Genomic DNA, 23,092 nt, shown 5'->3' with positions numbered 1-23,092 from the left:
CAACGCTGAAAATTCTTCCGCCATACTATTTCACCTGGTTGAAATATAACAGCCTTCCTTTTCGCATTAAAGGTGTTAGCGTTCCGTTGAAAAGCACGAAACAAGGAATCAGCAACTTTCGCATAAATGTCTTGGAGTGCTACAAGGCTCAAGGCGCGATCACTCCGACTACGGGCCAACTCTGGGCCTGGAGTCTGAGAATGGGCGCTTTGTCGTGTAGTCTCTACCTCACGTCCATACATTAAAAAATTGGGGGTATACGAAGTCGCGAGACTTACGCATGAATTTAAATATAACGCTACTTTTGGCAAATTCTTTGCCCAAGTGCGGCTATCGTTACCAACCAAAATACTCAGTGTCGTGACCACGCTTTGGTTGTAGCGTTCTGCAACGTTAGCCTGGGGCGAGTAATAGGGTGTGTAACACGGACCGGGAATATCGTAAGACCTCAAAAAATCTACGAACGCCACGCTACGGAAAACAGTCGCGTTATCACAAAGAACGTTAGATGGCGTTCCATAGCGCAATATCACTTCCGACTCCAATGCAGTAGTGATAGATCTCGTATCAGCTTTCTTCAATGGTACCAACCAAACAAATTTTGTAAAAACGTCAACCATGGTTAAAATATATCGATACCCGTAATAGGCTATCGGAAGAGGACCCACCAAATCTATTGAAACTAAATCTAGTGGAGCATATACAGGTCTTGGATAAAGCTGGTGTCCCCGCGGTTGTGTGTTGGAAATCTTGAACGCTTTACAGACTTGGCATTCCGCAAGGTATTCGGTTACATCGCGATACATATTTGGCCAATAGTATAAACTTCTCAATTTCAAATAAGTTTTCATAACCCCAGGGTGAACATTCGGGAACCCGTTGTGAATCTCAGCGATAGCCTCTCTTATTTTACCTTTAGGCAAAACCGTCCGCCAGGAGTTAGACTCTAAGGGATTATCAACCGCCATCTTACGCAATAGAACACCGTCCCGTATTGCATACGCCGGAAATATTTGTGGCGATCTTGTTGTACCTGTAAACACCCTTTCGAACCAGGGGTCCGTCGTTATACTGTCACCCCGTCTGAAGGAAATCAAACCGACTTGGGGACGAGAAAGAACGTCTGGGACAACGTTTAACGCGCCTATTCGGTGCTCGATCTCGAAATCGTATTGGGATATCAGAGTAGCCCAACGAGCTAGTCGGCCACTTGGATTGTCTAAGGTAATGAGCCATTTTAGGGCGATGTGGTCCGTAATTATTTTAAATTTTATTCCATCGAGATAACCGCGAAAGTGTTTAATAGATTCCAAAACCGAGAGCAGCTCCCGTTCTGACGTTGAGTAATTTCGTTCAGCTTTTGAAAGCAATCGTGAGTAATAAGCAATGGGATGCTCCTCTCCATTAATATTTTGGGCCAAAACCGAACCAACGCCCACTGAACTGGCATCACATTGCAACACGAATGGCTTGGTAAAATCTGGACATGCCATTACCGGGGAATCAATAAGGACCCTCTTTAATCGCTTAAACGCTGATTCAGCCTCACTGCTCCAACTGATGGGATCTTTGCCTTTCTTTTTTCCGATAAGAGACGTTAAAGGCGCGATGATCGATGAGAAATTGTCCACAAAACGTCTGTAGTATGAGCACATACCAATAAATGCCCGTAGAGATTTTGCCGTCGTAGGCGTCGGGAAATTACTAATCGCCTCTAACTTTTTCGGATCGGTTTGGAGCCCGCGTTCATTAACAATGTACCCTAAATATCTGAGCTCCGATTTGCAGAATTCACATTTCTTTAGATTGATAGATAAACCGGCCTCTCTTAAGCGGTCGCGGACTTTGGTGATGAGGTTTAGATGACTATCAAAATCGCGAGATACTAAAATTAAGTCATCAACGTAACCAAATACAAAGTCGTCTGATTCAGGTGAAAACTCATAGTTGACTATCATATCAGTTAGCCGTTGCATTTCTGACGCAGCATTCGTGAGCCCAAAAGGCATACGAACAAATTCAAATAAACCGCGTTGAGGTACAATGAACGCTGTACGCTCACAACTGTCCTTGTCGGCGAGCGGAATTTGCCAGAAGGCGCTTCTAAGGTCAAGCGATGTGAGGTATCTGGCACCACGTAAATTATCCAGGATGTCTTGAATTCGCGGAAGTGGATAGGAATCGCGGATAGTAGCACTGTTTAATTTCCTACTATCTACACAGAATCTTACACTTCCGTCGCTTTTTGTCACCATTACAACTGGACTTGCCCACGGTGACCGAGAAGGCCGTATGACTCCCATTGCAAGCATCTTGTCAATCTCTTCATGAAGGATCTTCAGCTTGACTGGAGACAGTGGGTAATAACGCTGACGAATAGGCGGACCAATAGTCTCGATTTTGTGGGAGAGCCAAGATGTACATCCCAGACCTATCTTGTCAGAAGAGATGTCTTCCAAGGTGTTGATAACGGACTGGAGTTTGAGTTCTTGATTGGCAGAAAGGACTCTTCTCGGATGTAAATATCGAGTATCATTAGCCTCGATGTGCCCGCTGACAGGAACGTGAGTAGGCGGCACAAAAAGCTTACCGCTGTTCTCACCTTCGAAAAACTGCTTGATGACCGATGTCAATCCGCACACATCCCAGAACTCCATTCCGAGGATAAATTGTGTAGGTAACTCCCTACCTACAAGACATGGGTGGCTGATAGACATTCCATGAAAAAAAATGGAAAGTTCCACTCCACCAAGAATCTCGATCGGTGAATTGTCCGCGGATACCACTACTGGCATTATACCCGTGTAATAATTTAAGCCTAAATCCCTAAGAAGTGAGAGGTCGATGAGAGACCTCATAGCACCAGAGTCTAAAAGAGCTTTAACAGGAGTACCAGAAACAAAAACTTCGACAAATAATCTATTATCAAGACAGTTATTTATGACTATCGGCGACACCGAAGGGTTGAACGTGGCATCGCCCTCACCTAGTTTTTTTGTGGCGTGGGAGGGTTACAGTTGGGACAATTCCGGGTCACAGCACCTGCCCGCTTGCACTGAAAGCACACCACACCTCGAACATTTGGACACCCCCTATAGTCGTGTCCTAAAGTGTCACACTTAAGACATGCTGGACTTTGGGCGTTAATTGGAGCCACTGTAGTAGCCGGAACTACCCGTGGTTGGAATGCCTCAAAATTTTTAGCTACTTCCAGCAAGGCGTCCATGTCTCTTGTAATATTTGTGGCAAGACATGGATGATATCGCTTGTGTAAACCGTATTTGACGATAGTAAATAGGTCGTCTTCACCAATCGGAAAGCGCAATTTAGCGTTAAGGTCACGGACCTGTATGACGAAATCGACAACGGTCTGTGTATCGGACTGTTTTAGCTCTCGTAGTTGACGTTCTGTTTTAAAACCAAAATCAACAATATCGAAAGTGCGCATAAACGCTGACTTTAGATCGACATACGAAAGCTCCGGCTGGCGAATAGCGCGAAAATACCTCAGAGCGCTGCCGGAAAGCAGCTCGTGAAACCTCTGTACAACGTAGGATGGTCTAACGTCACGCGCAATGCCCTCCTCTTCAACACGACTGAAAAAATCACGCACACAGTTCTCACCCGAAAAAGTGAGATTCCACTTAGTCAGCGACTCGGGTTTGCATCGGTGACTTGTATACATCGGATTCGGAGATCCGGATTGGTGTCCAGAAGTAGGAGCAACAAATGGCCCAGACCGCGATGGTGTTTCCGCGAATTGACATGAATGCATGTCACCGCTATCCATGGCTAGCACACGTGGATTTGGGTCAGCAAATGGATTTAGTGGTCGGTGTGGAGTGTCACCAATGGATCCTCCACCTTGATTCGACATTATGTATAACACTACTCAAAACTCTTGGGCACGAAACTAAACGTTACAGTAAGGCCGAATGAACGGACTCCCTCCCCTTTCTAAAAAAAAATACAGTTATCTCATAGTTATTTTTGAGTTCGGGCGCCAATTTGTAGCAAATTTAATATTAAATAAAATATACGAAGATTGCCACGAAATAAACGTTTTATTTACAGTTTAAAAAAAAGATAAGAAATAACTTGCCCACATAAAATCATACATACAGTAAAAAAAAAACTATGCCACCGAAATCAGCTAAGTAACAATCTAGGTAATTTTTAATAAGCAACGTGCCACCGAAATCAGCTAAGTAACAATCTAGGTAATTTTTAATAAGCAACGTGCCACCGAAATCAACTAAGTTACAATCCAGGTAATTTTTAAAAAGCAACGTGCCACCGAAATCACACTTATAAACTAAAAAACTACCTAGCAGGATATGTGTTCCCTACTGGTACCAGACAGGAACAAAGGCAGCGAGCAATAATTTATCAAGAAAAATATACAAAAGAAGTCGTTGAATGGTTTAGCGTTGGCTTTTAAATTGTCGATTTTGTTGAATTAATCAAAAGGATGGACACTTCCCTTGAGTTGTGAGATAGCGCTGCGTAGGGAATAGGTTCAGGCCTATGGTGTACTGCCCACGCTCAGACTGATGTCGAGAATAGGCTTAGGGTCTATGGGGTACTGCCCACACTCAGGCTGATGTTGGAATCGTAGGATGAACTATGCCAGGTAACGTAGCATGTGCCGTGGTCCGCGTCCACAAATGTAATTGTAAAAATATTCCTCGAATAAGAAAACTGTGAACGAAGAGAAGGGCTACGCTAAAGTAAAGATATGAAAACAAATAAGATAATAAAATAAAAGATTCGAACGGACTTACCCGCGACAAAAAGCGGTTTTCCCAATTTATATAGCGATGCTTAGTGACCGTTTAAAACTTTCGCCATCGATATAGGCAGAATTAATTCTATTTCGTGAAAAAGCTTTGAAAATATCATAAAATATCCTCTCACGTTGACGTCCCGTTCTTTTATTTTTCTTTTTTCTCAGTTGTCAAACTAGACGTCGGGAATTAACTCATAAAAAGGTTTCTGCCAAAGCGTAACGCTGCAATATGTAATAGAGCGATTGACTTTATTGCACCTACTTAGGTACTCGTATAGTGCGACATAAAATAGTAGAAAATAAATGAGGGCACCACTTTCTACGTAACTGTCACATTTTTGACGTAAAATGCTTACACATGGCAACAGTATGGATATTTAAGAGTTCCATTTTATTTAATTTCTACTATTTTATGTCGCACTATAGGCGGCAATGGATCAAAAATCGCCTGGATTTATTGCAAGGTCTGTGGAGCCCTTGACTGATAGATTTAAGCAAAGAGAGCCCTCTCATGGAACTTTTTTGCATCCATTTTGAAGTGCCATCTGTAATTCTTAACCAGAAATATCAACGTCAATATCAGGGGGAGAGGGGCATAAATAGCGTCTAAGTATGTTGCGAACGTAAAAAAACTTTGACTTTGAAGAAAGGCTTCAGGATATTTATTAACACACGAAAACAGATTAGGGACTTTTAACTTGACTGTTGATGTAAAGAAATTACCTATCATACACGGCTGGAATAACACACAATTGACCACGAAACACAATTACACGCAGCAGGTTGTGAATCTACCCGCCATAATTTTTCTAATTTTTTTGGTAATTAAGTTCTCAGCAACTGTGATGGCGTATGAAAACTTAGTTTCTTTTAACATTGTAAAACTGAAAGTATTTTTATTTATCTAAATTATGTCGTAGTACAGACAATAAATGGGGTGTTATAATATTTTGAGTTTTATTTGACAAAGTTGTTTTTTGTGACAATCGCCTCCATGGCAACGATGGCCATAAATAATCTGTTCTAACAGATATTTTTTTGTTTGATCCATGCCCTGGATACAAGACTTTTAAGGCGTTCTGACGAAATAAAGTGTAGCCATATTAAAAAAAAAAGTTTAGCGTTTAATAATATAGATGTCGCTATTTTTTCGAATAAAGTGCTTTATATATGACTGTCCCTCCCCTGGATTAAGTCATCATAGAAATCATAGAGATTAAAATAAACTGTATCTGTGCTAAGCCGAAATATTTCCTGTCAAATACCTATATTATGTTTATATTATTTTATTTTTATCTTGCTAATTATTTCAAAATGGTAAATTGAACGCGATATTATAAAAGTGCAAACCGAGCACTTTCATTTGATACTAAATTCGACCATGTTTTGTGCAAATAAAATGACCAGAATAGTCATTCCTCTCACAAACAGCTTTTTGGCCTTCTAAGCTCTTCTACCTCAATAATCCCTTGATCGAGCCTGCTCATAATTTAATGACTAAAATATAATGCCCTCGACTACACTTTTATCCAATTGCATTTAAATTAGAACAAATTTACTTTAGTTCTTGAGTATCAAACTATCTTCTGACAGTTCAGCTTAAAAACATCGAAATGCCGGGACGTGCCGCTAGCCAGCCGCGTGATCCAAGTCGAATGTAAGAACTTCGCTTCGCTTCGCTCGCTCGTTCGATAAGAACTTCGCTTCGCTTCGCTCGCTCGTTCGAAAATAGGAACGAAGGTGTGCAACAATTCTTACTAGTCTCGATTGTGAGAGAGACAAAGACATATACCTACACCTACATATCATAAACAATAAAATGCGTTACATGTGTAAAATACAGGTGGGACCTGGATAAGTGGGAAACCTCTATAGCTGGGACTCGTGGTGCGGTCCCGACACTTTAGCACTGAATTACCTCGGTTAGTGAGATAAAACAGACCTCTATAACTGGGATTAGTTGTTTCGATTTTATAGTCAAATTTACCTCTATTATTGAGACAGAGAGTGTATTTTACCTCTTTTACTGAGACTATGTTTGAAAGATTACATTTTCTTCGTTGTTTTTTTAGAATGTTATAGAAATTGACCTCTGTATCTGAGATAACGTCAATCTATGACCTCTCTAACTTGGACTTTATTGCAGATCAATTTCTCTATTTTACTAACTCTTTAGTCTATCAAAAAATTCCGCATTTGGTTATTTGTGTCTAAACGACTTCAAGTTTTATTTAGTTAGTTTAAGTAGGTAGTTAAATCTATCAAAACGAAAAACAAAAAAATAATTTTCAATTATTAAAGTTCTAAGACGCAATGAAGTCCATTTTAAATTTAATTTAACATAATCTATCCTTTGTAGAAGTAGAATCATTCAAAATAAATTCAACTGACTTACAAACTGACTTATTTTACCTTTATTTATTGTTAAAGATTACAACTCATACATAATGTTTATAAAATACCTTATTTACCACCTCTATAACTGAAATAACCTCTTTTCTGACCTCTATTAATGGAACACTCTATAAATGAGACAGATTTTTTATATACCTGGCTAACTGAGACCCTGGGTAAGTGGAATACCTCTTTAACTGAGACAAATTTGCTCGTCCCTTGAGATCCCACTTATACAGGTTTCACTGTATATAATTTGATATTTTTCTGGCAGGACTGACGATGTGCCTGACATACTTACCTAATGAGAAATAAGTAGGTACGGTCAAGGAATTTAATTTCATTCCCATTTCATACCTTGTCATTGTCACATTACAGTCTTAGATTAATGTCACCGTGACAATAGTATAGGTGGGTCAAAAACATTCTGTGTTCGCGTTAACTATTGCCCACAGGAGAGAAAGCTAGCGTGTTCGCGCGAACTGTACATTTTTCTCTCCTGTGGGCAATAGTTAACAGCTTGTGGGCATGTAAGTAATGATTTTATCATAGTTCTCTAAATAAAAGGAGGACCTTTTCACGTGGATAAGGGTTAAATAAGAAAATTAACCTTTATAGCCCTTAACTCTTGTGTATGTCTACAGGAAAGACGCGAACACAGAATGTTTTCGACCCAGGTACGAGTAAGTGGTCCCTAGCGACTTTCATATTGATTAATTCTCATGTCATAAATTTATAGATACCTACATAATATATAATAAATTCTTTGTCTGTACATATACCGGGTGTACCTACTTTTACTATTCAGAAGTCGTGCAACTATAATCGTGATAAAATAATGGTTATATAATTAGGTAACATTATTAAACTAATAAATTATGTGTTATTTATTTAGTTCAGTTAGGTATTAAGTCTTACTTTTAATTTAGGTATTAAATTAATGAAAAACTCAAAATAGATACACCTACATAAATAAAATTAAAATAATCCCGCTCGTATTTTACTACTTATACCGGGTGTGGCCTGTAACACGAGCAAAGAATTAAAACATATTCCTGGCGACATGCATTCAGGATATTGGATTAATTTAGGTACCGGCTCTATCCATCAATAAAGAAGGTTAAATTCTCTATAAAGGCTTTTAAAATATTTTCAAAGAATTCAACTGGATTAGACATCAGATTTATTATGACAGTGATATGGACATGAACCATAAAATACTCATAGAATATTTGATTCCATAAGGAATTATATGTTAAAACTTATGAGCTATGAGTACTTATGTTATGAGTAGTGATTGTACCAAATAGCCCGGCATATTTTAAGTAGCCCCACACAACAATAGGGACGTAGCCCGTTTCTTAATCTGGGACCTAGGAACAGCTTGGCCTAGGTAGCAAAGCGATACGCACTATATTATACCTAATTTAAAATGGATGCTAGATGCTCCCTTAAAGTCCTTAAACTCCTTAAAGGCAACGCAACGCATGACAAGTATGTTTCTAAACACACACACAAATTTCAAGGTTCAGATTGTCATAATGCATTGCATACGTTGCGTACGTGGGATAAGTGTATCCCTAGCTTAACTATGAATGAAACTCATTTACAAGTATGCCAATCTAAGTAAAATTTTGACAATGACAGCAGAAGTTTACCACGTTGGAAAGTGGGGCGCGATGGTGCGTAGGATCGCGTCACCGTTCGCGTGGCAAACTCCGAACGGAGACGCGTAACCACTTCGTGTATCACGATCGACAAAAACATAGCCGTCGCGCTAGCACCGTGGAGATAAGTGTGGCATGAGCGAGACGCAAACCCAGCTATCTACGCAGCGGCTGCAAACTTTATTCAAGTTATCCACGGCGCGCGATTCAGTTGTTCCGTGTCCGTACTCGCGCTCGCACGCACCTCGCCTCCTCAAGAACTTTTCGTAAGTTTAGTCATGGCTCTCCGCTATGTGTTTGCCGTATTGGCACTGGCAGGTGCCACGTTCGCGGGCTCGGAGGTCACCGAACTGAAGGTCGAGAATGTCTACGTGCCGGAGGGCTGCACCACGAAGTCTAAGAACGGCGATATGTTGACCATGCACTACACCGGCACTCTTGACGACGGCCACAAGTTTGACTCCAGGTAACCTTAAAGATCTTAAATATAGAAGCCACGCCGAATTCCGGAATGATAAGTCATTGTACGCCGACCGCTAGCCATAACATAACGTACATACAACAATTTCATTATCACACCACGGACAGCAAAAAACTTTAACCTACTTTACGCTTTATTTCGGTGCTCGTTACTCACTGTGATAATTTAATACTGTAATTTAATTACTATTGCACTATTTGCTGTAGTTCTGTGTATTTATTTTAGCTGTAATCAAGTTTAAGTGCCTACTTAGTCGTAATATGCAAATGCGACAGTATTGAATTTGTTTGTTCGTTAAAATCTCATTATGTTAAGCACCTTGTACATGTGACTAATGAAATCGTTTTAGCAATCACTAGGTCTTTAATTTAGATAAATCGACTGATAAAATATGATGTAATGATTACCCCCTTAGCCCATGTGCTGCGCTAAATTTATAATTTATCGAGAGGATTAACGAGAGTTTTTTGGCCACGGATTTTCAGTATACCTAAGTAATAGGTATATTTTAGATAAACTGTAGCGTGGGTCTATTTCAATGCCCGGAATATTTTAAACCAATAGATTGAGTAATTTCTAAAGGTAGGAAAAAAAAAACTTCTGTTGCGATTTGCAATGGTAGGTTAATAATCTGACTCAAACTAAAAATTTAAAAATACTTCATGCGATGTTATTCCAATACCTTCTAGGTAGATAGAATTCAATAAATTAATAAGACTGGTATTGCTTTACTTGTCTATTTTAAAACGTTAAATGCTTGGTATTATATCCAAATAGGTATACCTAATACATAGGTAACACCATGGGATTTACTTATGACGTTATTCATAAACGCGCTACAACTGCTACAAGCTTCAATCTCAATTAGCTATTAAGTAGTTTGTCTTTATGAATAAGAGAGTTAAGGCCTGTGCACACCGGCTGCGTGTGCGTGACGTACACGTTCGCCTGCGGCGTTGTATTATACAGATCCTGATGAGAGACGGCACACCGCTTGTGTGACGTGTGCGTGTGCGGCTCCAACATTTTAGCGCACGTGCACGTCACGCACATGCAAGCCGGTGTGCACAAAAGCCTTTGGTCTGTAATAAGTCCTGATTTACAAGGGGGTGCCCGAGTCAACTGACTGCCCAATGGTCCCCTACCTCCCCTACCTATCTATGTAAAAAAGAAAATCTTTATTTACAGCATTTCCATATACCTACCTAATATAGCGAAAAACATCATATAGGTAAGTAACAAAATTTGTCATTTTATTGAAGGCCTTAACTCTCAATAGCAAAACTGTCGACCGTGTGAATGTGAAACTGTCCTAACTTGATCTGTCTTATCATGTTAAGCCAGTTTCACACGGTTGCGGGCTGGTTCTACAACTTCTGGTAATCTAGTTCTCTCAGTTGAAGTACCTTTACTAAAAAAATCTTAGTAAGGTTTCACGTAGAAATAGTTTTACCCTAATAGCTAAGTTTGAACTATTAGGTACATATTGGGGATAATGCCCTTATTGTCCCCCCCTCCCCACTCTTGTACCTGCGCTAGATAAACAGAGGCTAAAAAAAGCACTACTTATGTCAATTTGCAAACAAAACAATTTGGTTACATCCGTAGTTGTCGTTCTCACAATTTTATTAGTGAATATATGTACGACAATATATTTTTCACCACACCAACTGGTAAAGGCTCCCTTGATTGTTCAAAAACTGATAGCAAAGTTGTATGTGGACCTGTGGGCGCAGCACGGTTCCATTTTTATCGTCTATCACTATGCGCGTCCCTTTCGCACTTACATACTTGTTAGAACGTGACAGGCATGGTGACATGGGATAAAAACGCGACCGTGCTACGCCGCCTGGCAGCAAAACTAACAGACAAGGGATATGAAAAAAGACTCAAAAGAAAAGACATCTTCCCTCATACATAGACAATCCAAAATTGTCAAAGCTAAATGAGTAGAAGCCCTCGCTGGAAGACTCGCTCGTCATGATATAAAGCACTCAACCAATCTGCTATTATCTGACCGATTGCAGATAAAACTAGAAAAAAAAAATCAAATGCAAATTTTGAGTTGTTTTCTTATGTCTGCTGGTAGAATTACTTTTAAATGATGATTTTGAATGATAAATATTTAATAACATTCATCTTCCAGTTAATATTTTCTTTGGGTTGGTGTGATGAAAAATTTGATGTTTCACTCGGGGGTAAATTTTGTTTAACCCTCGTGCTTTGAAACCCTCGCAACGCTCAAGATTCCATTTTTTGAACCACTCGCTACGCTCGTGGTTCAATTTTGGAATCTTTCGCTTGCTCTGATTTCGGATATCAATATTAGCACGAGCGGTTAAACAACAACGTTGCCCCCTTGTAAAACAAATAACTATTGACGTTTTAAACGCGGGATATTTTATTTCCCATAGTGCACTTGTGCTACGAGTTTCGAGAGTAGGTATCCCGCGTGGAACTGTCAACCAACGAAACGTTTCTCGCTTTGACGCCTGACATTTGTCTGCGAGGTAGAGGGGAGAGCTCTATGTCGCGGCGTTTTCTCGCCTGTCGACTGCGCCCATCATGTGCTAGCCGTGCTGAGGCGGCAGAGCGGCCTAAGAAATACGCATAGGTACACACAATTGAACCCACTAAAAAAACTGTCGTCAGTCGCCTAAGAATGCCTTGTATTTGGTATAAATCATTTTCAAAACAAAAATTTAGTAGCCACGTTACATTCTTAAATCTTCATATAGACTTGTGTCAATGTATGCAATCGTGTAAACGCGGTATTTTCGTCTAATTCCGAAGTTCGTCTAAATAAAGTTAAAGTAAAGTTTAAGTTAAATTTCTCCTTGCAACCGGCATAGCATAGGTACGTCCAAATTGCTACAATTTAAGAAGATGCGGCAACGTGTGATTATCTCAAAGTTCAAAACTCCTGACTCCTTAACAGTCATGATCATAAACATGTATACACATTTTCACCTTATGCCAAAGGAATAAGGGGAAAAAGTGTGTGTATGTTTATGACTGTGGGTGTAGGAGAGAACACCTCGTTTAATTACTGGGGCTAAATAATTCCAACCGTAGGCGCGCCGAAATAAACAACTTTAACCTATTCAGAAGTTCCAGGAATGAATAAAAACTTATTAGGTCTTAGTCGCGACGGTTCGTTTTGTTTAATTATTACTTAGTAAAGATTTTCAATATTCGTCTCGCTTTACGATTTTACTGGGTGACCTTAGAGATATAATATGTAAAACAATTTGTAATTATTTTTGTTCGGTTAATGACTAAAGTATATATGTAAGTACCTACTTACTGAACTTTTAAAGTTCTTTACATAAATATATTTTCGAGTCTTGCAAGATCACATTATACTATACTTATAATTTTAGGTTTTATTTAATTTACTAGTCAACCTGCTTGTAAATTAGTTACATACTTACCTACTGAAAAATCGTAACAGCAACATAAATACCTTTTATTGCTAGAAACTATGCATGTTTTCTAGTTGCACTAAGGTAAAAAAGAAAAATGAAGAGGTAACTTTGGATTTATTTTCTATCGAGAAAATTTTAAGGATTCATGTTTCGACTAGTATCACGTATCACATCTATTATCATATAGTTGTCACCATTAAATTGTAAAAACCGTTAGTTTATAATCTAACTAGCGAGATTGTAAACTGTCCAAAATTTGTGTACCTTAACATACTGCTTACAATTTAACGCTTTATTTTTCGTTAGATTATAATCTATCGAAGTGAAACCGTCATATTGTGAACTGGCGTACGAAGGAACGCGCCTCAAGCGCTGATTGGTTGAACGTTGTGAGCCGCGCGCCGCCATATTTTAGTGTCGATAAATACAGATCTGTTGTCGAATGCAAACAAACAGTGTTTTGATTACTTTAAATTGATTTCGTGTTGGAAATTACTAAAAACTTTAAAATTAGTTACCTACATGACATTGTTGCTGAATGGTGAAGTAAAATACATCTGTGATTAACCAAAGAAGTGCAGTTCAAATGATAAAAAAGAGGGAAAATATTGCTGCGTTTCTGATTTTTAATTTTATATTTAGTTGTATTTCCGAGGCGTCCGACATGTCATTTTCTATGACGGCTGATCGGTGATCACCTGATCACTGATCACGTGGTGCTTTCCATGGAAAACGAAGTGCCGGAAGCTCCGGCCCGGCCCCGGCCTGGTCTAGCGTGGGTCATCCTTAACTTAAGAGCAAGAATGTAACGTTTATGATTCTATATCGTATTGTTGTAGCGGTGGTGGCCGTGTGGATATGACATCCGACTTTCAATCCGAAGGTCGCCGGTTCAAATCCTGGCCCGTACCAATGAGTTTTTCGGAACTTATCTACGAATTATCATTTGATATTTACCACTAGCTTTTCGGTGAAGGAAAACATCGTGAGGAATTGGTAGGTGCATGTGAAGTCCTCAATCCGCATTGGGCTAGCGTGGGGACGATAGCCCAAGCCTTCTCGCGCATAAGTGGAGGTCCGTGCCCAGCAGTGGGACGTATATCGGGTGAATTATTATTTGTATCTCCGTTTAAAAACACTCGGGTCTTTCGAGCCCGGTCATTTGTAAGGGTGCGTGGGGATATAGATCCAACACGTATCATGCCGTTTGGAGAGATTTGATGACATATAGAACGCCTGCTGGAACCCATTCACGGGTACATCAATAGATACCCGTGAACCGGTTTCAGCAGGAATTGTAAGCTATGGTAGAGAATATGGACAGAGTACTGGTCTATGGTTTAAGTTTGGGTGGAAAAAAACTGGGCTATTGCAAAGAAGTCCGGACACCTGCCATAACATTGCTTGCACAAGCTATCGAGGCAGGCGATGAGTCGCCACTCGTTAGATGGGCACCTGATGCGCCATCGTAAAAACGGCCAGGCGCAACATCAGTGTGAGCGGCTCAGGGGTGTCGAGAGGTGTGCGCAGCTTTCTACCCAGTGGCTGTTACTAGCCACTGTGCCAACTCGCGTCTTATGCATCTTTCACTTCCACCCCTGGAGCATATAGCTCTAGCGACTCCTCTCTGGCTGGACGGCCAATGAAGGCAAGCCAGAGCTGAGAGTCCTGCGGGTCCCCTTGAGGTCCACTCCGACCAACGAAGACACGCCGGAGACCCTGACCAACTCTCTTATTATTATTGTGTATTTTTTTGTTTCACGAGAAAGTGACGTTTCTGATTTTATTATTATGTTACTGTTTTCTTAAATAATATCAGAATTATTGATTCTCTCCTTAATAACAAATACATAGGTACTTGATATCACAATATTTTAAGCGTATTTTATTAATATGACAGACACCCGTGTTTGATTCTTAACTCTATGGACACAGAACGGCCTACTGTAAGACCGACCAATCAGCGTGCGAGGTGCGTTTCCTCGTGTATCGGTTCACAATTTTACGGTTTCTTGTCGATAGATTATACTATATATACCGAAAAACAATCCGTAAAATTGTAATCACTAAGTTACGGTACACAATCTTTCGACAGTTTACAATCTCGCTAGTTAGATTATAAACTAACGCTTGTTACAATTTTACGGTGACATAGTCAAGACACATATATCCGAAAATCACATCTGTTTATTTCCTGGGCTAGCCACTGCAACGTTTGAAAGATCCTGTTATTTTTCGATGCACGGCCTTAACGCTATCCACTGAAAATTATGCCAATTATATGCCTTTGAACCGGGGCCGGAATGGTTTGATTGTTTCCTTTTCTGCATTGCGTTGCAAGGAAACATCTGATAAATATTCGTAAATTATTTGTACAATAAAGTGAAACGATACATCTATACGATACATGGACAGTCGTCATCAGATATCTCGGAATGGCCAAGATACTCACACATACCTGAACACGCCTCTCGTCATGGCGCTAGTGTGCATGTTCAGAATATGTTGAACACATGGGCCGCTTCGATATATCTGATGGCGACTGTAGGTAGAATAAAATGAAAACCTCGCAGGGTTTTATGCACGAGGGTTAAACAAATTTTGCCACCGAGTGAAACACAATTTTTTTCACCACACCAACGCGAGGAGATTACATACTAACTATAAAACATCAAAACAAAATCAAATCAAAATGAACGTTATTAAATATTTATCATTAAGTAACATCATTTAAAAGTCAATTCTACCAGCCAACATACGGAAACAACTCATAATAATTGTGACTGCCTTTGCCCTCTTATGGATAAAATGCATTTTCTCATTCGTTTTTAAATAATAAAGAGGGCCTGTACGAGCTGATGTAGTAAAAATAAAAGTATTTATTGTATTTTCTCGCTATACCCCCCAATGAATAGCTCTATGAATAGTATAATACTAATATTATACTATTGAAAAAATGCAATTCGACTATCGATGCGAACAGACGTGTTGAAATTATAATTAAATAATATACAAATTAAAATCGTGTGCAATATGCATTGACCTCGATATTGACAAACTGTGTCATGCGATGTTCTTTGCTTGTGTAGTGCAAGTAGTTATGACGTCAAAGTGTTTAAACAACTTTATTCATTATGAGTGCTAATAACAGCCCGTTTGGCAGAAGTTCCAAAATTCAGCGTTCCCCGCCATCAACACCAGTGCCACCGAATACCGGAAATGAAAATGCACAACCAACGAGCTCAAAAGACCAGACCAGTCTTGACCCGGTACCAACATCAGAGATCCAGAACTGGATGAGCACCATAGATAAATCTCTTAGTGAAATCTGCAGCATATCGACGGAAGGCAAATTGAACTCCGACCAAAAACTCAGGATCCACAATCTTTGCCGAAAGGTTTCCCACGGTTCCGCAAACTTGGCAGTTCTTTACCAAGGCCTTAAAGCAAAGGCACTCGTTAACCACTGCACTCTTCAGACGCTTCAAGAAAAACAAGACCTATCAGACAGTTTCCGAGCCCTCAAGGACAGTATCGATAACACTAACAGACCGGCCACACACGCACTTTCTTTTGCCGATATGGTGAAAACCAGTAACAAAAACGAAATTCGTCCTAATAATTTGAGCTCAGTCGCAATTTATCCTAAAGATCAGTCGAAGTCAAGCGAGGAAACGAAAAACCTAGTACAAAAAATTATAAATCCTGAAGAAATGAAACTACACGTAAGAGCGCTGCGTAAAGTTAAAAATGGCGGTGTTATCATCAGCACTGATACTAAGGACGACATAGAAAAATTGAAATTGACATTTAAAAACACATCCCCGAATCTCACCATCGATGAACCCTTCAAGCGCAGGCCCAGAGTTGTAATAGTAGGCGTACCATCGGCTCTACGGGAACAAGAGGTCTACAGTTGTTTATATGAACAGAATATAGCCGACAAGTTTCCAGACCTAACTCGGGAAAATTTCTTAGCGTCTATCAAATTAAGCCATAAGTCGGGTAAGAAAGATGCAGAGTCCTGTAACTACGTGTTAGAAGTTCCAGCCTATATACGACGAGCTCTCATATCTCAGAACCGAGCTTTCATCAACTGGTCATCGTGTCCTGTCAGAGACTTCACAACTGTTACAAAGTGTTTCAAGTGCCATTTTTACGGCCATGCTGCCAAAACATGCAAGCAATCAGAGCCCACCTGTGGACATTGCAGTAATTTAGGGCACTCGGACAAGGATTGCCCGTTTAAAGCAGAATATCCCAAATGCGCATCATGCAGTCTCTTTAAAAAACCCAATGGTCATATAACTGGAGACCCTGACTGTCCCGTCAGGAAAATGGCCGAACGACGGTACATAAACTCGATTGATTATGGGGAGGGCTAATATTTATACATGCTACTTAAAAGATTATCTGTTAATTTTAATTGTTAGTCTAAGTATACCTAACTAGTTGGTTTGTAGTTATTATCATTTGTTATACACGTATAGATCGATAATGTTTTTCATACTTAAGTATTTATGTTTGTATAGAATTGTCATCAATAAGTGCTTTATTTACCCAACAATAGGTACCTTATGTGTAATTTGCCCTACTAACCGTAAACCTATCAAAATGCAATTCTTGCCTCGTAACTATTTTTAAGGTAAACTAATAACAACGTAATAATAAAATAAACACGATCGACCTACTTTATAGAATTATTAGACACTGACACAGCAATACTTAGTGTAAGATAATTCAATACCTATTCATGTTTCTATGTTCATGATTTTAATTTGTTTTATTGTTCTTTAAATTAGTATATTATCTCTTTGCCTGAGATACAGGATTATATTCCTAGTTCAGGCGCACGTAACAATGTACGTAAAATGTAAAAGTTCACGCATAATGTAACATTAGCAATAAGGTTTTCTCAATAAATTATTCTTATTCTTATTCTTATTATTCTTATTATACTGGTTGGGATTGGGAACTTCGTGAATGCATATCGAATAGTTAATAGCTACTAGCTAGATTAACTCGATTGTTTGCTGTTGATACTTTCGCTCGAGCCTTCTGACGACGAACCTATTATCAATAAGAGCACCGTGAACAAAGTTTTGTACGGTGCTCTAAATATCTAATTAATTATCAGTTTTAAAACTCACCAAGACTGGAACAGAGTATACACCCATAGATACATACAATTAAGTAGGTACTAATAAGTTTATTACGCCCGACTGAAAATAGGTAAGTACCTATTTTTTGTTCGAAAAACTTCAACTTAACTAGGTATGTAGATTGTGTCATCCTAAAAATATATCTAGCATCACAAGGATAATGGTGACAGTCCATTTCCAACGACAGCTGCACTACTGTTCATTTTACTATGGAAATTGACAATAACACCGACGCGTTCAGTACAGTCACCTGCAATAATATGTTACTCTTCGAAGGCCGAAAAAATATGTGACACTCTACAAATAAGACCGTGTCAGATATTTTTGCGGGCTTCGTTGTGTAACATATTATTGCTGGTGACTGTACCAGTAGTGCAGCTGCGGTCAGAAATGGAATATTCCCATAAAGCAAACTATTTTTATATATTGAGCCACCATGTGACTCGAAGAAAAGGTATCGTTACTAAGTTCAGCCCCGAGTCCGAGAGCAGTTGAAAGTGTTGAAACCGGTAAAAGTCCTTCTGAACCACCTCACATGCCATTTGATTTTAAAACAAAGAGCGTTTACCTGTTTTCTTTTCTATCGCCCACTTCGTTTGTAATGATAAAACCTTGTATGCTATTAAGATGAATCAATTATTCAGAGCAGTTTGCGTGTGAACTGAGGATTTGTTTTAGATGCCGGATTTTCTCTAAATTTCTTCGTTTTCAAGTTTTTTGTATCCCTCTGTCAAGTTTGTATATATTCGGAACTTCCATTGAGCTTTTTTATTCTTCGGTGGCTTGTTTTATTCTCACAGTTACTAATTTTACATTAGTAAGTGTTATTGATTTAAAAAAATACGGTTATTTTTGCTTCTCTATAAAGTTTACCCACGACCATGGATTCCAAACTTCTTTTACTTTTATTATTTATTACTTTCTCAACTTTCTGTATAGTAATGTTTCCAAATTAACCAGCACAGTTCTCTGAAGCAAGTTTTATTGAAATAAGCTCGAAAGAGCCGTGACGAGAAAGATGCTCTTTAATAAGAAATAAGCTCAATCTCTAGCAATTTATTTATTCAGCCGATACAATGTACCTATAACTTGAATAATGAGGTAAGACGTAAGCTAGAGGTAAGAACTTAAGAAGTCCAATTTGCTTGGCTTGTTTATGCTAGACGAAGACAATTAGAATGTCCAGTTTTTTTTTGTATCAAAGAGCACGAATATTTTATTGTCATTGAAGGATTTAGGTTAGGGTATGCAATAACCGGTCAATTTTCATAACCGGTTTCGGTTGCGGTTATGCCCGAAAAATAACCGGATATCGGTTATAATCGGTTACGGTTATTTTCGACGAAAAATGATAAATTTACAATGAAGTAATTAAAAAAATACAAAAATCTTTGTTTTAGTACCTACAGTATTAGGGAATGTGAGTAAAAGTCTTCGTTTTTTAGTAAAACACACCAAATACAGTAAAAGTAAAATATGACCTTGGACGTGATACAATATCCAATAAACATATTTCATAAATAAGGGAAGTAAATTTGGTATATTTTTGTTTTTAAAGTCCACGAATGACAAAAATCATAGTCACAGGCGTCCCAGCCAAAAATGACAAGATTTTGTAGTCATTAGATGATAAAAACATACAATTTAAGTCATAAATAAATAACCGAAAATAACCGTAACCGGTTATTCGAGTTTCCAATATTCGGTTATGAAATTTTGTCAAAATATTCGGTTATAACCGAATATTTCGGTTACGGTTATAACAGATTTGCATTCCCTAATTTAGGTACATTATCCTTGTATAAAACGTAATTAAAAACGCAATGTGGATTACTTGTATTTGCTATAATTTAAAGTTAAAATGTAAGACAAACAGAAAGCAAAAGCGGCATAGTGGCATCATGTAATAAACGTTACGATCTGTGTAGTGTGTAAATACCTATAAGGAAATATTCGTTACTTCTGACTTCGAATAACCTTCTTGTTCTGAACTGAAAGGTTCAATGACAGCCGTTGCCATTTAGAAACTGATATTTTACTTAATTTCGAAAGTTTATTAAACTGACGTCAAGGTTGACAAGTAAGTATACATCGGCCTTTCCATTGCCAGCAAACAAAGTGTCTATTATGCTACTTTACCCATTAAATCAACCGATTTTGTTTTAATACCACCTACATCGTTTTAAACCGCGTTAAATTTAGGGCTTCAGTGAACGAAAACTAGGAGTCTTTGAATATTAGATCTGTTGTATGTTCCATTAAGTTCCTACATTGTATGTTGCTCGGACAACTTGGAGCTATAGTAGAGAGACAAAGCTTTTCATTTAACTATTTGGACAAATGATGTAAGGCTAGCGGAGGGAAATCTCCCATCGTTTCTTTGTTTTATTCCAAGTCTATACTCGCATCGCCAAAAACATTGCTTAAATTCGAAAGTCTTGGGAAACCCATTTTGTTTTCAGCACGCCAACTCCCGAAGGATACATATGCACTGCTCGGACGGACTCGGTATGCATGTTGCATTTGCTGTTTAAACTCTAAACAGCGATCCAACACGTTAGCCTACTGGCATTTTAAACTCAATGAACATCGCGTTAAGATTGAAATTGCTCATTTATTGTTTTAAAAGTTACTGCACTTTAGTTTTATGGGTGTGATTTGTTTACGAGTCGTCTCCGGTCCGTTAGGTCAGTGGGGTTAGTTAAAAATGGTAAACATGAAAATGTCAGTTATTTTTATTTTTTTTGTCTTAAAGTTCAAAATGTATTACATTTATTAACCCACTCTGTACTCGTATTAAGTTATTTTAAGTTCTATGCATCCTTTTAAATTGTTTTAGAGGAGTTTTGAGATTTATCTATATGTTTACCCGATAGTGTAAAGTTTGTGTTAAGGTATCTATGTAACTTGATTTGGAGAATTGAGTTAAGACGGTTAAAATTTGAGGGATTTCCGTAGCACTATATTAGGTATTCTAGCATTTAAATGTAATTTCACGACTTTAAGGAGTATATCTGCACGTTATCTCATCTCAATCAAGGTACTTAGATACCTACATATTGTATTGTTTTATTGTACGGTCGGTTAAATGTGAGAAACCGTGGCGGTACAGGCAATTACATGTTTAAGAACCACCTTTCACTGCCATTGTTTTGAACCAAATGCAGTACTTTCCCGGAAAACGTATAAAACCTAATGACAATGGTATGGGAGTTTTAAAACTTGCTTTGAGGGAATTCTGCCATTCTGGGCCTAAAAAGCCGATACTACTAAAATATTTTTATTACCAACGTAACATTTTGATCAATAACGTTGCTTGAGTAAGAAACACATTTAATGCTGGCAAGCGTAAATGATCGTAGTTTCCGGTAATCTATAGGAATTATCAGGAACACAGCGTGCTAGTAATATTTACTTAATTATAATGCAGCTTAAAATAATGAAAATATAATATATGTATATTTGAACGAACAATTCAAAGTAGTCAAAGTACGGCATTCGGATTTAAAAAGTAATAACCTCACCAAACCAAAATATAATAGAACTTCGATTTTCTTAGCGTTCCGTCCGTCCATCGTTTGTGCATAATATACAACCGACCCTTAGTACGAGTATGTACCTACTCGTATATAAAAAAAATGCATGGCGTAGTTGACGTGACGATATATTTCAGAATGTTAATCTAAGTAATCATAATTAATTACTTATGTACCGCGCGTATCCCATCAGGTGCGACACTTTAGTGCAGCAGTTAAAAACGCCTGAATTGAATTTACAAGCCGTCACTACTATTAAAAGGCGTTTTGTTGCTTTCAAACTACTTCACACTTTTTATCACCCATAAAATGTACAAATGTACACATACGGCGGAAATGGTACACGACGACAAATCATGATTTCGACGAGTCGCATTACAATGTTGAATGCAGTTTGCACGAATGATGAAGTAAAGAGGTTTTACTTAACAATAGACAATGTATTAGCGGCTCGAGGCCAGTTACAAATCGACAGACTATTATAATGTTCGTCATGATTTTTTCACAGTTGATGAAAAAGAAGTGTTTGTATGTATATTTCTTTGGCAGGCCTATAGAATTAGCTGAGGAAGCAACATAGGCTTGGCGTTGCTTAAATATGTTATGTAATTTTTACGCCCATTTCAACAGATATACTATCGTATTTAAGCATACAAGTTAAACATAATAATAACTTAATTAAAACGCGCGCAACGCTTTCATTACGCTAAGTCAACATTTCATACGGAAGCGCACCGTTAAAAGCGAGCATAAAGATCATCACAGCCACGGTAATGCTGCCCACACGCTTTACCTAAATCACTGGACCACATGAGTACTTTTCCATACGTAACTATTATGTAATATGAATCTTACCCGTTTGCGCCATGGAGAGAAAGCAGCTGGTGTGGTTCAGTATTTGAAGTAAAAGTTTTAAAAACTTTGATGCTTTGCATGAAGTAATTGCATTGTTTTGTGCAACGAGCATCTAGTGTTCTTCAAAGTATCTGTTCTACTTGAGTTTACTATATTGCTGCCTTCTGAAACGTTTATATGTTCACGTGATCGAAGAATATAAAAAAAATATGTCTAAGTAAGTTAACGCTTACTTCAGCATAAACCTTTAACTTATAAAACCGGCCAAGTGCGAGTCGGACTCACACACGAAGGGTTCCGTACCATTATCTATAAAAACGGTCACCCATCCAAGTACTGATGACCCCGCCCGACGTTGCTTAACTTCGGTCAAAAATCACGTTTGTTGTATGGGAGCCCCACTTAAATCTTTATTTTATTCTGTTTTTAGTATTTTGTTGTTATAGCGGCAACAGAAATACATCATCTGTGAAAATTTCAGCTGTCTTCATATCACAGATCACGAGATACAGCCTGGTAACAGACGGACGGACGGACAGCGGAGTCTTAGTAATAGGGTCCCGTTTTACCCTTTGGGTACGGAACCCTAATAATAGGGTCCCGTTTTACCCTTTGGGTACGGAACCCTAATAATAGGGTCCCGTTTTACCCTTTGGGTACGGAACCCTAAAAATCATCGTGTAAGTATTTATGTTTGCTACATACATACATTAGCTGCAGATGGATAAAATATTGTCAACTTTTTGATAACCTTTTATAAGAGCAGTATATTTTTTTTAG

At 38.5% G+C, this 23,092-nt stretch overlaps 2 protein-coding genes across 3 annotated transcripts in view; both read left to right on the top strand.

Moving 5' to 3' along the window:
- Positions 1-9,047: 9,047 nt before the first annotated feature.
- The window catches only part of LOC134804129 (FK506-binding protein 2), an 84,020-nt gene continuing 69,975 nt past the window's right edge, over positions 9,048-23,092 (top strand). Inside the window, exon 1 of one of the 2 annotated variants that reach the window (XM_063777073.1) lies at positions 9,048-9,316. In XM_063777073.1, the coding sequence (XP_063633143.1) occupies positions 9,129-9,316 (188 nt within the window). In that variant the 5' untranslated portion in view covers positions 9,048-9,128. The remainder of the gene's footprint in view (positions 9,317-23,092) is intronic. The other variant, XM_063777072.1, reaches the window with a different exon arrangement.
- Positions 15,728-17,693, top strand: LOC134804095 (uncharacterized). The gene has a single exon (XM_063777023.1). It carries the CDS (start codon positions 15,894-15,896, stop codon positions 17,142-17,144), a length of 1,251 nt encoding a protein of 416 aa, XP_063633093.1. The 5' UTR covers positions 15,728-15,893; the 3' UTR covers positions 17,145-17,693.

The sequence above is a fragment of the Cydia splendana genome, chromosome Z (assembly GCF_910591565.1).
Source record: "Cydia splendana chromosome Z, ilCydSple1.2, whole genome shotgun sequence".
Lineage (NCBI taxonomy): Eukaryota > Metazoa > Arthropoda > Insecta > Lepidoptera > Tortricidae > Cydia > Cydia splendana.
The sequence above is the reverse complement of the archived record's forward strand: the minus strand, read 5'-3'. Positions and strand labels throughout refer to the sequence as shown.

Bases quoted from the DNA above. Each gene is read 5' to 3' on its own strand.
- LOC134804095 (XM_063777023.1), top strand. From the start codon at position 15,894: ATGAGTGCTAATAACAGCCCGTTTGGCAGAAGTTCCAAAATTCAGCGT.